The 17,504-nt window shown below is 41.9% G+C and overlaps 1 protein-coding gene across 5 annotated transcripts in view; it reads right to left on the bottom strand.

Moving 5' to 3' along the window:
• Positions 1-615: 615 nt before the first annotated feature.
• The window catches only part of LOC143746476 (E3 SUMO-protein ligase RanBP2-like), a 56,390-nt gene continuing 39,501 nt past the window's right edge, over positions 616-17,504 (bottom strand). For 3 of the 5 annotated variants that reach the window (XM_077238320.1, XM_077238305.1, XM_077238288.1), the window contains 7 exons: positions 11,958-12,124; positions 11,759-11,876; positions 10,760-10,855; positions 4,665-4,828; positions 3,721-3,994; positions 2,523-2,857; positions 616-1,217 (listed from right to left, as the gene is read on the bottom strand). In XM_077238320.1, coding sequence (XP_077094435.1) covers positions 912-1,217; positions 2,523-2,857; positions 3,721-3,994; positions 4,665-4,828; positions 10,760-10,855; positions 11,759-11,876; positions 11,958-12,124 — 1,460 coding nt within the window. In that variant the 3' untranslated portion in view covers positions 616-911. The remainder of the gene's footprint in view (positions 1,218-2,522; positions 2,858-3,720; positions 3,995-4,664; positions 4,829-10,759; positions 10,856-11,758; positions 11,877-11,957; positions 12,125-17,504) is intronic. The other 2 variants (XM_077238313.1, XM_077238296.1) reach the window with 1 other exon arrangement.

Here is a 17,504-nt window from a genome sequence, read left to right on the forward strand (position 1 = left end):
GTCCAGGACCTCCATCAGAAAAATAAGCCCACAACATTAAAGATTCAGCAGTATATTGAACCGTGGGCACAGGCTACTTTGTACCCCATCGTGTCTGACAACTGAATATGCTGGAGTTTGTTTTGTGATGAGCAAGGAGATTTTTTTTCTTTAAACTCTCCCAAACAACATGTAATGTTGGGTGGTTTGTTTTTTTGTTTGGAGGCTTTCTGACCCCAATAAAAAACAATCCATCCAGACAGGTCTAAAATATGAACACTTTTAATAGGCTTACCTTATGGAAGATAGATTTATGATGTACTTGCTTATTTAAATTCACAATTTTAAACAAAGAAAATATTTAGTGTACTTTGTAATTCAGTATGCTTTGATATTTAATACATTTTTGGTCAATTTCATGTAGTCATACCTACGAAGTAGAGAGAAAAAAAGGAGTGGATTTACTGAACAAATAATGACTCCTGATCTCTGCCGGTTAGTCAGAGCTTAAATACTGGTTACCAGTTTTCTTGAAACAGTGAAATTCTTCTGGATAAAGTGAAGCCAACCTGCTCCATTTCTCCGGTAGTTGTATTAAAATGTTTTATCAATAATGACACTGTATAACTAGTGAAATGCAAGCTGGCAAATATTTATTTTATGTTCAGGAGATTGAAAATACAGACTTAGAACAAAGAAAGCCAACCATGGAAAAGTCCCTGTAAACTCAATCCACATCGAGGTAAATCTGGGGTATACACGTTTTCATAATAAAAGGTAACTTATTTTTTGCAAAGCATAAATTTTATTGTCAACTAATGCGGTGTAATACAAACAGGACAAAAATAAAACCACTGCATGTACAAGATCTCTCACACATTTACACAAAAGTTCAGGGAACATGAACAGAAGTTTGCCAAACGTAGAAAAGTTTACAACTGTCCACAGTCTGAGACGGTGATGGTTTTAGTGGGTTTGCCGTCTTTAGTTCCCAGCTCTGCTATTCTCTTCACCACATCCATGCCTTCTTTGACGAAGCCGAAAGCCACGTGCTTGAAGTCCAGGTGTTCTGCTTTCTTGAGTGTGATGAAGAACTGCGAGCTGTTGGTGTCTCTGCCGCGGTTGGCCATGGACAGCAGTCCCGGACCCGTGTGCCTCACGTCGAAGTTCTCGTCCTCAAACTTCCCTCCGTAGATGGACTTTCCTCCTGTCCCGTCCCCGCTGGTGATGTCGCCTCCCTGAGAGAAACAGACCAAACAATCCCCTTTACTGGTGTGTGAACACTGATGTGTGTTAACCAGCCTATAATGGGAAACATCCACCCACTCCTTTTGTTATATTCTCCATAAATCAGAAGCAGTGTCTAAATATGCTTTTCCAGATTTCCCACCCATGACTGGTGACGATCTAACCAATTAGCAAAGATCCCACCCTGAGTGAGCCGCACATATTTATCCTGGCTATAGCACCTATTGATATAATGTCCACGCCACAAACATTATAAATGTTCTGTTTTTAAATGAACCAATGAATATACGAGGCTCATGGAGTTCCGGCATCTGAGCCACTGAGGACAGCGGGGATTCATTTCATTTATGAAGGAAATGTGCCGAAGAAATTAGGTTAAGTGTTAGGTAAATGTTTGTGCAAATCATTTTACGCCGGACTGCTTTGCAAACGAGGGTCAGTCCAACGCTGGATTTGCACAAAAGTTGATTCTGAAAGATGGGTCGACACCAACATCCCATTACAGTTCCCACATGAGCGACTGTACAACAATTTAATAAATTTAACTCCACAACAACTACATGAATTCAGAAACGTCCTCTTGCATACTAAAAGTTGTAAGTCTTTCCATCAGTGACGGAACACTAAACGCCGCTGCGGACACGTTTCTGACATTTTGGCTGCGTGAGATTCCCCAGTTTTGTTGAGTATCCAAAGCACGAGCTGAGCTGAGCTGTACAGGCTCCGCCCACTTCTGGAAAGGGGGCGGGGAGCAGAAGCTCATTTGCATTTAAAGGGACACACGAAAACTCTTTTTTTTTCACACCCAAATAGGAGCAAATTGGAAATATATAATAAGTGATCTGTGAGGTATTTAGAGCTGAAACTTCACAGACATGTTCTGGGGACACCAGAGTCTTAAATTACATCTTGTAATAAGGGGCAAAATAGGTCCCCTTTAAAATCAAATTTTTAGAATAATTTAAGGAAAAAACAAATGTTTATGAAACATCCTAAACAATAAAATTACAGTAAAACCTACAATTTCAACAAAGTCACAGTTCAAACAACACAATGAATGATAATGCAGACTTGCTCTCTGACAGTAGATGGCGCTTATGAAACAGCAGAAATACAGCGGTTACCACAGTAAACAGAGCATCATGATTCCTGTTTTTTCGTCCCCAAATGCAAGACCTCTTGATAATGATAACTAAGACTTTTCTTATAACATTTAAGCCTTTATGGCATTAAATATGTTTGCCCTGAATGTAAGTTAAGGAGACATGCTGTGTCTTCAGATGGTGCGGCCTCACCTGACACATGAAGTCAGGGATGATCCTGTGGAAGACAGAGCTCTGGAAACCGAAGCCCTTCTCGCCCGTGCACAGAGCCCGGAAGTTCTCCGCCGTTTTGGGAACGATGTGAGCGAACAGCTCCATGACGATTCTCCCAGCTGGCTCGCCATCGACAGCCATGTTGAAGAACACCACAGGGTTGGAGTCTCGAGAATGCGCCTCGGCCACAGACACCTGAGCGCAGTCGGCCCGCGACATGAGGCTTTGGCAGTTGACGAACGCTCGTCTGAAGGACTCGGCCAGCTCTGGAGTCTTGAACTTGGCCGCGAGCTGCTCGACCTTCCCGTCTCCCTCTGTTTGTGAGAACCCACACAGACACGTGAACAAAACTGTCCAGGACAATTTCCAATAAGGCTGTCAAATAAAAACTTGAATTTCGAATAGTCATTGAATTAAAAAAACCTTCACATTTGAATGCAAAAATCGTGCATTTCATTTTTGGTGTGTCGAGAGGCCCGCGAGACATGATGTTGGTGTAACTGACGCGGTTTGTGTTTGTTAGCTTATCCAGTGTACAGCGCGGTCAGGCTGCGTTGTTAATTTGAAACATAGCGGAAAAAATCTCTTCCTGCTGACAAAAAAAAACACTCAGTTGGAGGCAATACTTGACCAAACCTGCATATCGGTCAATCTGAGCGTGTGTTTTCATCAGCTGGAAGCATTGCCAACAGAAAGCGCTCAGCATGTGAGTGTGTGTGTGAGAGCATCTGGTATTTTTCTTGAAAAATATGTAGATGCATCGAGTAGAAATGGATTGTTTCTGAATGCCATTTTGCCATTTTGTGTTCATGTAGTTCATTACGCTGTCTTTTGAAGCGTCTTTTCTCAGATTACTGATGCACTTAGTTTTATGCCCTTTTGTAACCTAATTTTCCCTGCATGCACATTAAGGAAATTCACTTTTGAAACAATTGGTCTTATAATGCACTTTAAAAAGTGGATTTCATTTTATTTCAAAAGATGCCATACTTGATTTGGTTTATATTTGATTGCGCTCGCTTGCGCCCTCTTGTGGGCATAGGAGACAATGCAGTACTTTCCCCCTGTAACATTAAGTATTGCCTAAAGAATTTGAATTAAGCCGATATATAAGTATATAGCTTTTCAGCCATTTTGACACCCCTAGTGTCCAGCGGGTGCGGTGCGAGGACTGTACCTGAGTGGTCGGTGGCGGTCCACACCAGCGCGTTGGCCGAGGTGTTCATGGGCTTGAGCTCGATGCCCTGGCTGATGGTGTGGTTAGCACAGACCTTCAGCACCTGCTCGCGTCTCATCAGCACACGGTAGCACTTCTTGACGGGGTGGAAGAGGATCTTGATGTCTCCCACACCGCGCTCCTTCCATTGGTTGAGCTCGCGGTCCCAGCGGTAGAGTTTGGTTCTTTCTTTGAACAGGATCTCCTCGTCCTCCTCGCCAGACTTCACCTCCACCTGCAGGAGTCACGTCAACACGTCAAGACAGCTAGCTGTATAAATACCCATCTAAGAGGTAGTTAGTCCGCCCTAATGGCGAGGAGAAGCATAACCTCTAAATGTAAACGTTACCGTTGTTACAAGCTCAAACATGGGTTCTGACAAATACAAAGTTTTATAAATGTTAAACCTCAAACATTTTTATTATAAGGGATGAGACAAAATGAAAAATGATATCTTAAAAGCCTGGGCATGTAGAACACACTACAGCATCATGTTTTTACTGTGAAACGTGCAGTGCTCACATTTAATTAAACCATAGACTTTGAAGTTTAATAAGCAACAACATTTTGCATATTGCATTTAAAATATTTAAGACATTTTATGGCCATACATTTTATAAAAGGCTTTTTAAGGCTTTCTATGGACCCACAGACCTGTTAACAGGGGCTTGGGGCTACAGCTATAAATCGTTAGAAAAGATGCATCACAGTATCTGTAATGGTAATTTCTTATTTTTCTGTCAAGAAGTCTTATGCATCCCAAAAAAAAACTCATGTACACAAAGTCCAATAAATTATTATTTTATATGAGATAAAACCTTGCGATTTGCAGTGCAGTTATGAAATCACAAAGTTTAATTCCAGTTAATCGTGCAGCCCTGGATTAATCTCTCATACACACATACCTCTGGCAAGGACACGATCGGCTCAAAGTGGATCTCCTCATTCCGGGGAGATTCGTCATCACTGCCTTCCTCTTCTCCTTCATTGTGTGCTTCCCCTCCTTCAGTCCGCACTGGTGCACTTCCAAAGACCGTGGCTCCGGCGTTTGACCACGAAAAATTAGCATCTACAGAAATAAATGTGCGTGTGAAAACACTAAAAACAGCAATATGTACACACACTTCTGCTGCATGCTGATCGCTCTCAGCACACGTGTCATTTCGTTTACCAAATGAACCAAATCGTATATAAAAGTAGAAACATAAAATGTAACATGATTTCTATACAACGAGTGGTTTCCTACATTGCAGGACATTTACAGGACAAGTCAGAAAGTCTTGAAAGTCAGACAAGCATGCTCAGAAAGCGGCCTCTCAGACAGTGAACGAATACTGAATTTATTTCTCTTTCATGTCTTCTGTTGAATGGACAAATTGACACAGACTTGTCCAAAATACCCGTATCAGAGAGAATCCTTGTGAAACATAGTTGGATATGAGAAAGACAACATGTGTACAGTATCAGTATATTTATTAAACAACAAAAGAAAAATAATTCACCCCTTGCTCTTGACTGAAACATTTTGCAACTTTAATAAAAATTTATATTTAATTTATACAGTATTATTTCCCATTTGATTACTTCACTCAAATCCTGTACCTGAAAACGGTTAGATCTACCCAAACAAGGTTTGGTTAAGGTTATAATCTTGGTTCTCTGAGGGAGATGAGTGAGACATCTCACCGGTCTAACCATAACCGTGGGCATATATCAGAATCAGAATCAGAAAGAGCTTTATTGCCAAGTGTGCTTGCACACACAAGGAATTTGTTTTGGTGCTGAGGCTTCCAGTGGACTATACAAATACAACAAGAAACATGAAACATAATACTACAATTTATAAGAATAAAGAATAAAAATATAAATATATGAGAATAAAAGTATCACAGTTGGGTTTAGTCAGAATAGACATTTCCAGATTTACAGATTATGAAAATATTTACAGTGTTTTGAATATTATAAATAAATAAATCTACATATAAGTATCACCTGAGTTGTAGGATATTGCACTAAACAGTGGGAGTATTGCACTTAAAGGCGTATCCTTTGGGAGGTGTGTTAACTGTTCAGAAGGGAAATGGCCTGTGGGAAGAAACTGTTCCTGTGCCGAGATGTTCTTGTGGCCAGTGATCTGAGTCTCCGTCTTGACGGTAACAGTTCAAACAGGAGGTGTCCAGGGTGAGTGGAGTCTGTGATGATTTTACCTGCTCTCTTCCTCACTCTGGAAGAGTACAGGTCCTGGAGGGATGGCAGGGGGGCACCAATGATCCTCTCCGCAGTCCGGGCTGTCCGTTGTAGTCTCCTGATGTCTGATTCGGTAGCTGAACCAAACCAGACAGTGATGGATGTGCAAAAGACAGACTCAATGACGGCTGGGGTAGAACTGAATCAGCAGCTCCTGTGGCAAGTTGAACTTCCTCAGGAAGTACAGTCTCTGCTGGGCTTTTTTCACAATGGAGTCAATGTGATTGTCCCACTTCAGGTCCTGAGAGATGTTAGTGCCCAGGAACCTGAATGACTCCACTGCTTCCACAGTGCTGTTCATGATGGTGAGTGGGGGGAGTGCTGAGCTGTTCCTCCTGAAGTCCACGATCATCTCCACTGTTTTGAGCGTGTTCAGCTCAAGGTTGTTGTAACTGCACCAGACAGCCAGCTGTTCAACCTCCAGTCTGTAAGCAGACTAGTTACCGTTCCGGCTGAGACCGATGACAGTGGTGTCGTCGGCAAATTTCAGGAGCTTGACAGTGGGGTCTTTAGAAGTGCAGTTATTAGTGTACAGGGAGAAGAGCAGTGGGGAGAGAACGCACCTGTGGGGGGCGCCAGTGCTGGTGGTGAGAGTCCTGGATGTGTGTTTCCCCAGTCTCACTCGCTGCTGCCGGTCCGTCAGGAAGCTGGAGATCCACTGACAGATCGGGGATGGTATGGAGAGCTGTGTCAGTTTGGCTGTGAGAAGACCAGGAATGATGGTATTGAAGGCCGAACTGAAGTCCACAAAGAGGATCCTTGCATAAGTCCCAGGTCTGTCGAGATGTTGCAGGATATAATGCAGTCCCATGTTGACTGCATCATCCACAGACCTGTTTGCTCTGTAAGCAAACTGAAAGGGATCCAGCAGGGGTCCAGTGATGTCCTTCAGGTGGGCCAACACCAGTCTTTCAAACGATTTCAAGTGTGAAGACCGGGGCCAGTTGGTCAGCGCAGGCTTTTAAACAAGCAGATGAGATGCCGTCTGGGCCTGAGGCTTTCCTAGTCTTCTGTTTTTTGAAGACTCGGCTCACGTCCTCCACACTTACCTTAAGCTCAGGTTGGATGGCAGGAGGGGGGAGTAATGGGAGTGCTGGAGGAGATGGTGAATGTGTGAAGTGCAGGTCTGAGCCGGTGTGTGGTGTGAATGAGGGCTTTTCAAACCTGCAATAAAATGAATTTAAATCGTCAGCCAGGTGTTGATTGTCCACAGATCGGGGGGATGGTGACTTGTAGTTGGTGATGTTCCTCAGGCCATTCCAGACTGATGATGGGTCGTTGGCTGAAAACTGGTTTTTCAGTTTTTCAGAGTAGTTCCTTTTAGCAACTCTGATCTCCTTTGTCAGTCTGTTCCTGGCCTGGTTATACAAGATTTTATCCCCACTTCTGTAAGCATCCTCTTTGGCATGACGAAGGTGTTTGAGTTTCCCAGTAAACCATGGTTTATCATTAGTAAATGATAAGAATGTCCTGGTAGGAATGCATGTATCCTCACAGAAACTTATATATGATGTTACAGTATCTGTGAGCTCATCCAGATCGGTGGTAGCAGCTTCAAAAACAGTCCAATCAGTGCAATCAAAGCAGGCCTGTAGATTCTGCTCTGCTTCATTAGTCCATCTTTTAACAGTCCTTAACACAGGTTTAGCTGATTTCAGTTTCTGCCTGTAGGTCGGAATAAGATGAACCAAACAGTGATCAGAGAGCCCTAAAGCTGCTCGTGAGACGGAGTGATACGCATTCCTTATTGTGGTGTAACAGTGGTCCAGTATATTACTGTCTCTGGTGGGACATGTAACGTGCTGTCTGTATTTTGGTAGTTCACGGGAAAGATTTGCTTTGTTAAAATCCCCAATAATTATTAGAAAAGAGTCCGGGTGCCTTTGTTCCGTTTCAGATATTTCTTCAGCCAGCTGTTGTAGCGCCGCGCTCACGCACGCGTCTGGAGGGATGTAAATATTCACGAGAATGAAAGAGGAAAACTCCCGTGTCGAGTAGAAAGGTTTGCAATTAATGAAATGGGTCTCTAAGTTAGGAGAGCATATCTTGTTCAGTGTTGTTATATCTGAACACCAATTTTTGTTAATGTAGAAACACAATCCACCACCTCTCGTTTTCCCCGTTAGCTCCGCGATGCGATCCGCTCGGAACAGCTGGAAGCCCGGCAGATGTATTGCGTTGTCCGATATGGCTTCACTCAGCCAGGTTTCAGTGAAGCACAGAGGAGCAGAGTTAGAAAAATCCTTGTTAATCCTTGTGAGGAGAAGTAGTTCGTCCACTTTTGTTAGGAAGGGATCGGAGGTTCGCAAGATGAATGCTGGGGAGTGCAGTGCGCAGGCCGCGCTCGCGGAGTTTAACCAGCGCGCCTGCACGCTTCCCGCGTTTGCGTCTGACCGCGCGTTTGAACAACAACGCTGCCCCTCCGACGAGAATGTCCAGCAAAACGTCTGAATAGTCAAAAACTGTATAGAAGTTTTCTGGTGTGTGTTTCCTAATGTCCAGTAGTTCGTCTTTGGTGAAACTGATAGGAAAATAATGACTAAACACAGGACAAACGAACAAAAACAACACAATAGCTGGAGAGCTCCACCCCGAGGCAGCCATCTGCGGCGCCACCTTGGATATATGCGGTTTACACAGGAAGCGGCGGGGCTTCCGGGAGCGCTGGCCTGATGGTGTGACTGTATAGGGCTTCATGGATGACCACACAAGAGGTGTTTCCCATAGAGAGATGGAGCGAGTCGACCGAAAGAGAACCTGAAAACCACTGTTTATTTCAGTTGTACCTTTGTTATATTGTATTTTTTTGTAATTGCTTGTAATTGGATTATTTGTCCTTATTTTATTACTGATTACTTGTCTTTTATAATGTTTTAAATGTACATTAAGTAGGCTAGTAGTTTTTGCTGTAGTATCAAAAATGGAATAGAGGTGTGATATTTCACTGGATCTAAACATTTGAACAAAAGCAGGCTAGTAGAAAATATCCTCAAAAAAATACACAACCCTCAAAAAAGCACAAAATATCATGTGCTGTTAAATCAAAGATAGCATGATAGAGCAATAGATATGAACAGTGATATTAACATAAGCTCCTAAAATACATTTTAACAGGCATAATTAGATGTGAAAATTACTGAAGGAATATACACTCACCTAAAGGATTATTAGGAACACCTGTTCAATTTCTCATTAATGCAATTATCTAATCAACCAATCACATGGCAGTTGCTTCAATGCATTTAGGGGTGTGGTCCTGGTCAAGACAATCTCCTGAACTCCAAACTGAATGTCAGAATGGGAAAGAAAGGTGATTTAAGCATTTCACAATCTGCTCAGTTACTGGGATTTTCACGCACAACCATTTCTAGGGTTTACAAAGAATGGTGTGAAAAGGGAAAAACATCCAGTATGCGGCAGTCCTGTGGGCGAAAATGCCTTGTTGATGCTAGAGGTCAGAGGAGAATGGGCCGACTGATTCAAGCTGATAGAAGAGCAACTTTGACTGAAATAACCACTCGTTACAACCGAGGTATGCAGCAAAGCATTTGTGAAGCCACAACACGCACAACCTTGAGGCGGATGGGCTACAACAGCAGAAGACCCCACCGGGTACCACTCATCTCCACTACAAATAGGAAAAAGAGGCTACAATTGGCAAGAGCTCACCAAAATTGGACAGTTGAAGACTGGAAAAATGTTGCCTGGTCTGACGAGTCTCGATTTCTGTTGAGACATTCAGATGGTAGAGTCAGAATTTGGCGTAAACAGAATGAGAACATGGATCCATCATGCCTTGTTACCACTGTGCAGGCTGGTGGTGGTGGTGTAATGGTGTGGGGGATGTTTTCTTGGCACACTTTAGGGCCCTCAGTGCCAATTGGGCATCGTTTAAATGCCACGGCCTACCTGAGCATTGTTTCTGACCATGTCCATCCCTTTATGGCCACCATGTACCCATCCTCTGATGGCTGCTTCCAGCAGGATAATGAACCATGTCGCAAAGCTCGAATCATTTCAAATTGGTTTCTTGAACAAGACAATGAGTTCACTGTACTAAAATGGCCCCCACAGTCACCAGATCTCAACCCAATAGAGCATCTTTGGGATGTGGTGGAACGGGAGCTTCGTGCCCTGGATGTGCATCCCACAAATCTCCATCAACTGCAAGATGCTATCCTATCAATATGGGCCAACATTTCTAAAGAATGCTTTCAGCACCTTGTTGAATCAATGCCACGTAGAATTAAGGCAGTTCTGAAGGCGAAAGGGGGTCAAACACAGTATTAGTATGGTGTTCCTAATAATCCTTTAGGTGAGTGTATATATTTGGTAAATGATTTGGTTTCTCTACCCAATATTACTGCACTACCTAAAAATTACAAATACAATGAAAATACATGCATCGTTGAGCTCAAAAAAATGAAAGTGTTGGTGTATCCCGAACTGAAATTTACTGTATTTAGTGAAAACATTGGGCTCCTGTGTGTTGAGCAGCAGTTCACACACACACACACACACACACACACACACACACACACACACACACACACACACACACACACACACACACACACACACACACACACACACACACACACACACACACACACACACACACACACGGTGTGTCCTTTTCTCTCCTGTGCTCTGCTGGCACTACACCTTCATGCTAGACTCATTCTCACTATGGAATAGTTTTCAGTCAGACACACTGGTTAAACGCTGGTTAAGATGTAAAGAGAACACTCACCTTTTTTGCCAAAAGCAAATTCTCCTGAAGTCTTTGCCAAATCTGCAAATGAAAACGCTCTCTCAGATGCAGATGCAAATGCAAAAGGAAGACCTGCTGGAGAAGAGCAAAGACGTCAGACGAGACCAAAGGCAAATGCTGTTCGAGTTTGAATGAACGTCCCTGATTTTCACTCTCTGACCCCGGGCTGGACTTCAGTCCCACAGGTCAGAAAAGCAGTGGTAATTATTATATTAGCCCACCTCCCCATATATAAAATATATACAGTCTGATTAGGGCTTACAGATGATGGTGTATTATAGAGAAGAAACTGGTTAAACTGGTATCATGGTTTCAGTGATGTTTTATCATTTCTATACTGATGAAAGAAACTGCATCCAATTCTAATAATAAAAATATTCCTTATTTTTGGTTACAAACACTTAACTTACATTTACCTGAACCAAAGTAGTAACTGTTTTTCATTGTCTTATCGTCGTGTCAGTGTGTTTTCATTCAGTGAGTTCTGCCCTCTCGTTATAACCAATGACCGTCTACGCTGAAAGATGAATCTCTTATTTATATTGTGTTGCACTGTGTGTTATGATGAAAGCATTCGTGAGGGTTCTGCAGACATCACTGTGATTGGCTCTCTTTTATGCAACATGAGAAGATCTAAATCTAATGCTGTAATCAACACCTTTCACAATAGATAATCTCTGCAGCTGTAAGAGTAGAAGTGTAGTTTTCAGAACATGTACTACTAATTTCATATGCAAAGGTGTCAGCCAATCACAAGCGCGTCTCCTTTCAGTTATCAGTGTTTAGATCAGAAGGCTAAAATCTGGAGATGTTTTTTCATGTCTCGATCCTTCTTATATAATCCTTCATTATAAATGCAGGTCATAACTCCTTTAATACGCCAGATAAACGCCCCTCTGCTGCTCTGCTCTTACAGTCTCAATACACTGGAGTGTGTCCAGGGCAGCGCTGCTGTAGAAGTGAGGAGGACACCTGTACCTGCAGTGGAGCTGGACTCGCTCTCGCTGCTCCTCTTCTTGGAGAGGTCAATGGGGTCAGTGCTGCCGTCCACGGGAGGCTCTTCTGCTGCTGCATCATGGGAAGGCTTCGGCTTCACCTGTGTGCCCAGAACAAGTCACATGAGTGCAACCAGTGCTGCTAATCACGTCTGATGTCAGTGTTCAGAAAGCCCTCTGACCTGAGCGTGCTGCAGTGTGTGTAGCTCTGCGCTGAAGTCTTCGGGTCGCTCTGAGTCAGAGTCGCTGCTGACGCCGCAGAGGAAGGTGGGCGGCAGCTTCAGGCGTCTGGCTCTCTGCTCCTCGTCTGCAGTCGGCTGCTTCTCCCACACTAGTGTGACCTCAGAGTCTGCAAACACACACTCTATCAGAGTCTGCAAACACACACTCTATCAGAGTCTGCAAACACACACTCTATCAGAGTCTGCAAACACACACTCTATCAGAGTCTGCAAACACACACTCTATCAGAGTCTGCAAACACACACTCTATCAGAGTCTGCAAACACACACTCTATCAGAGTCTGCAAACACACACTCTATCAGAGTCTGCAAACACACACTCTATCAGAGTCTGCAAACACACGCTCTCCGTCAGAGTCTGCAAACACACACTCTCCGTCAGAGTCTGCAAACACACACTCTCCGTCAGAGTCTGCAAACACACACTCTCCGTCAGAGTCTGCAAACACACACTCTCCATCAGAGTCTGCAAACACACACTCTACATCAGAGTCTGCAAACACACACTCTCCATCAGAGTCTGCAAACACACTCTCCCTCAGAGTCTGCAAACACACACTCCCTCAGAGTCTGCAAACACACACTCTATCAGAGTCTGCAAACACACGCTCTCCGTCAGAGTCTGCAAACACACACTCTATCAGAGTCCGCAAACACACAGTCTCCGTCAGAGTCTGCAAACACACACTCTCTCCGTCAGAGTCTGCAAACACACACTCTCTCCGTCAGAGTCTGCAAACACACACTCTCTCCGTCAGAGTCTGCAAACACACACTCTCTCCGTCAGAGTCTGCAAACACACACACTCTCCATCAGTCTGGAAACACACACACACACTCTCCATCAGAGTCTGCAAACACACACACTCTCCATCATAGTCTGCAAACACACAAACTCTCCATCAGAGTCTGCAAACACACAAACTCTCCATCAGAGTCTGCAAACACACAAACTCTCCATCAGAGTCTGCAAACACACAAACTCTCCATCAGTCTGCAAACACACAAACTCTCCATCAGAGTCTGCAAACACACAAACTCTCCATCAGAGTCTGCAAACACACAAACTCTCCATCAGAGTCTGCAAACACACAAACTCTCCATCAGAGTCTGCAAACACACACACTCACTTATCAGTCTACAAACACACACACTCACTTATCAGTCTACAAACACACACTCCGTCAGAGTCCGCAAACACACTAGCCTTGCTTTTTTTCTTATCAGTGCGAAAGAGATAAAATAATTCCGTTGAGTTATAGTGTTATATATAATTCAAAACTGTTAAATGTCTTTTATTTGTACCCATAATAAAAACAATGTTGTGATTTTCGTTAAAGAAAATAAACATGATGCGCATTGTACCGTCTCTCTCAGTGTGAAGTCCATTCTGAAATACGACAGAAAATGAACTAATTCGACATGAGAGATATGTCTTTAGAAAGCTTGAAGTGTCTATTTTTAAATGCTGTAAATCATATCAAAAACAAATATTCTCGGTTTAAGTAATCCGTATGAAACCAACGAAAGGTACAGTTTCTCAAGCGTTTGCTCATTAGCTCTAATGTGACCACAACCATTCGCGCACAAGTGATTCTTATGCTAATCGTCCACGTGAAGGAACGCAGAGCTGTAAACGCCCTCATCACCTCTAAACATAACCTCAAACTTCATCATTCCTCTTCTTTTAATCGAGTTTGTAAGACACGCTGTGAGTTTACCCTTAGATTTACCACAGAAGAATTTTAAGATAAAGTTATAAGGTAAGAAATTTATTCTCACATATTAGCGAGCGTGTTATTGTTGCATAAACTGGTGCCAAACGGACACAATGATGTTTTTGTGCTCTATAAAATACAGCATGATATAAAATTGGGCTAGTATGAGTGTTTACACTGGTCTAAACATTATAATATTCATCATGTTAGGGTTTACTGTGAAATACAGTGATCGTGGATATCTGCTCAAATGTAGCCTAGATGTTTATGTGGTAACAATAATGTTTCATAGTGAGGAGCAGCTCGATCACTTCAGTAAATATTTTGTTATAATTATTTTATGCAGCCCTACAAGTATATTCCTTACAAGGCACAACAAACCTGATGTTTCTTTATATATTTTTTTTGTGAATTTTGCAAAGACGCGTTACGCGCGTCAAAAATTCCTGCGGCGCGAATAAGGTGTAGAGCGCGGCGCGGTAGATGCGAATTTGCCTCATTCGGGTGTCAAGTTTGCGCGAATTGAGCGTCTGGCGCGTTACGCGCAAATGATTTATTCAGTGCTTTTTGTGCATTCACGCGTTTGACGCGAATTCGCGTCTGCCGCCCGAGTTGAAAGATCAGAACTTCTGCGTCAAATTCGCGCCACGTTAACCAATCCGGAGCCAGCTTGCTGCTGTCACGTGGTGAAGTAAATATTTTACCACAAAAACTTGATTTTAGTATATGAGACATTAATTTTGTATGCTATTTATTCCATATCTAATCCAGATTATATGAAACATTATTAATATTCTAATGTAAATTGAACCAACATACTTTAATGCAAGAACACAGTTCGTGTCTGGACAGTGTTGTGTGAGGGAAAAAAAAAACAGGACAGTTTAATCACTTTTGTAGTAGCCTAGGCTGGCTCCATTTATCATCAAAACAAAAATAAATTACAGATTAGGTCTGTGAGGGCGAGGGTGATCCTCGCTCCGATGCGGGACAACAGGTCATCAAACTGGGCGCGGGACAGCCGGAAGTACCGTCATCCAGGCCCAGCTCCTGGAGCAACTGGTGAAACTCTCCAAACTGGGTCCGCCTCCGAAGGGTCTGGTGGACCCAAATACGGAGACGATGATCGCTACGCCGCTGTTCTGCTCTCCAGAGCAAATACAGAGCGGTGACTCTCTCGATAAATTACCCATCAACAACAGACATCTTGTAAAAAGATGGCCACCAACGGGGTTCGAAACTTTTGCCTCTGACGTGCGTAAATTTCGCTTCAAAATTGTGTTTTTGCGCGCGTCAGTTTCACTCTTGACGCGTGAATTAACACAAAGTGGTGAAGCGTCAAACTAGACACAGTTCAAGCGAATTTGACGCGCTATTCGCGTCCGGTGTGAACGCACAGTTAGATTTTCTTGCCCAAATTGGCAATCGTTCACAGTTGTTGTTTTTTTTTGTTTTTTTTTGTTTTTTTTACAGGGACCAGATAAGTCCTGCTGTCTTAAATTCACACGAGTCTCTGCTTCATTTTACCATGTTCATGACATGTACAAACACCTTGGAAATGACAGGTATGGCGATCAGGAACGTTTCAGGAATGGCACAAAGGTGTGTGAATGTTCATGTGTCTCTGTTTAGGTCAGTGTGTTCAATAATGTGCCTTTTTGTCCTTTAAATCCAAACAAGCAAAAAGCTAAAGATACATTTACAACACAACATAGTCCTTTCTTTTAACCTGTTAACCGTTTCCAGAGCGTCGGCGCACTGAAGCGTTTTTTTTTTTATTTAGTTCAAATTTACTATCAGATTTAATGTTATACCTTGACAAACTATACATCATTAAAAAGATATAATACTCAAGATTCAGTATTTGACCACTATTGTATTCTGAGAAACTTATAGTGACAGTTATGTCTTAATTTGTGTCAGGAGTTATGAAATGGAAAAATGAGTCGATACCTTTAATATGAATTATGAGCGTCAGCTGGTCCATTCATAAAAAACACTCCAAGCTGTCGTCATGACAGCGATTCGCAAAACATCGTCCCTCAGGGCTTTAGCTCAAAAATGTGCAGACTTGGAGAAATATTGATATATTCTCATAGATTCACATCATATTTCTATAGACAGGAATAATATTTGTTGAATTTATACCCAAATGCGTCGATGTAATCATTATGATCGCTTCTTACTGAGATGTGCTGTGTTTTCAATTCATACCATTAGCCTGAGGGCGCTATATGCACAATAACAGTCCATATATGGATCACGAAGAAGACCCATAGTCATGTGACATTCCAGGACGTCACTGATACAGAAAGTAGCTGACAGAGATCGCTGTAACATGCAGATAAAGATGTTTTGAAGACAATAAACATGATTGCAATGATATTTGAGTTACCTGTGTTCTTCAAGCCATGCCAGGTATTTCATAATAATAGATTATATTTATAATGCAATGCTAATCGATATAGATTTCATCATCGTGCAGAACACTATAAATAATAAATTTTCTGTCGGATTTTTTTTTATCTGAAGCCAAATTAGATCACAGAAGATTATTTAAAACACTCGACTTGCGTTATAAAGTAAGTTTGGAGCACAAACATGGTTTCAATCTCATAAATGGTCGTGTATTGATGGTGTGCTAAGCTAACATGCTAGCTAGCCCAGGTGCACCTGCCACCAGCAGTTATTGTTTTATGATTTTTTTCTAAATAGGAATGCTTACTGAAATGTTTCAGTGCATTTGATACCAGTTTCAAATATTTAGTGAGAACTTTGATAAAAGAAATTAGGGTTTGAAACCCTATGAATAGCCTGTGAATAGCCAGTCGTTAGTAGCTATAATGCAGACAAAAGAAATGCATATTTAGAGCCATAACCAGTCTGGAGAGGTGTAAATGTGTGCAAGGAGAGACTGACTCTGAATGGGGCTCGTTTGCACCACAAAATAATAGAGACAATAGACTGATTAGATGACTCAGAAGATGACTAAACATCAGTTTGCATTTTAGAGTCTAATCAAAATAAAGTAATTTGACATGATCTTGAAAAACATTTAACTAAATACAGAGTTTTAGACTTATCATTTTCAGATTTTAAATATAAAATGGTCACACATATGGCTTTAGCTGCAGTGCATTTCTAGATTGCTCCAGGGCCAACTTCAATTTTATTTTTATGAAGATGTTTCATAAAAGTAAATTTCTAATAACTTTACAAAACTTTGAAGCTATTTAAACATTTTTTTTCATTATGACAATAATTATTTCTACATTTACAATAAACTACTAGGTGTCAGCTTTCAAATGAGATCATACTTGTGCTTTTAGTGCAAAGGGTTCATGAACTGTATCTGTTTAAGTTTGGGTATGCCATTTCTGGGGATTTTTCAAAAGTGGCCTTGAAGGTTAACAGGTTAATCTCTCCACATTATTTGTGCAAGTTCCCTTGCACAAAGTCCCACATAATAGGGCCATTAGGGGAGGTTCTTTGTCTTACCACGTGTGAAACGCAACAATATTCATGATTATGTCCTCCCCGCATACAGCTTTCTTACTCAAAACATGTCATACAAATTTGAAATCATATTTTTGTTGTGATTGAGTGGGCAGGATGATAATTCTAGGCTACGTGAATTCAGTTTTCAAGTCTTGTGAACAAATAATCAGTATGGGTTTTATGGCCTTATACACATATACAGGTCCTTCTCAAAAAATTAGCATATTGTGATAAAGTTCATTATTTTCCATAATGTAATGATAAAAATTAA

This window comes from Siphateles boraxobius, unplaced genomic scaffold, assembly GCF_051911475.1.
Source record: "Siphateles boraxobius isolate OS27281-9 unplaced genomic scaffold, OSU_SipBor_1 100, whole genome shotgun sequence".
Classification (NCBI taxonomy): domain Eukaryota; kingdom Metazoa; phylum Chordata; class Actinopteri; order Cypriniformes; family Leuciscidae; genus Siphateles; species Siphateles boraxobius.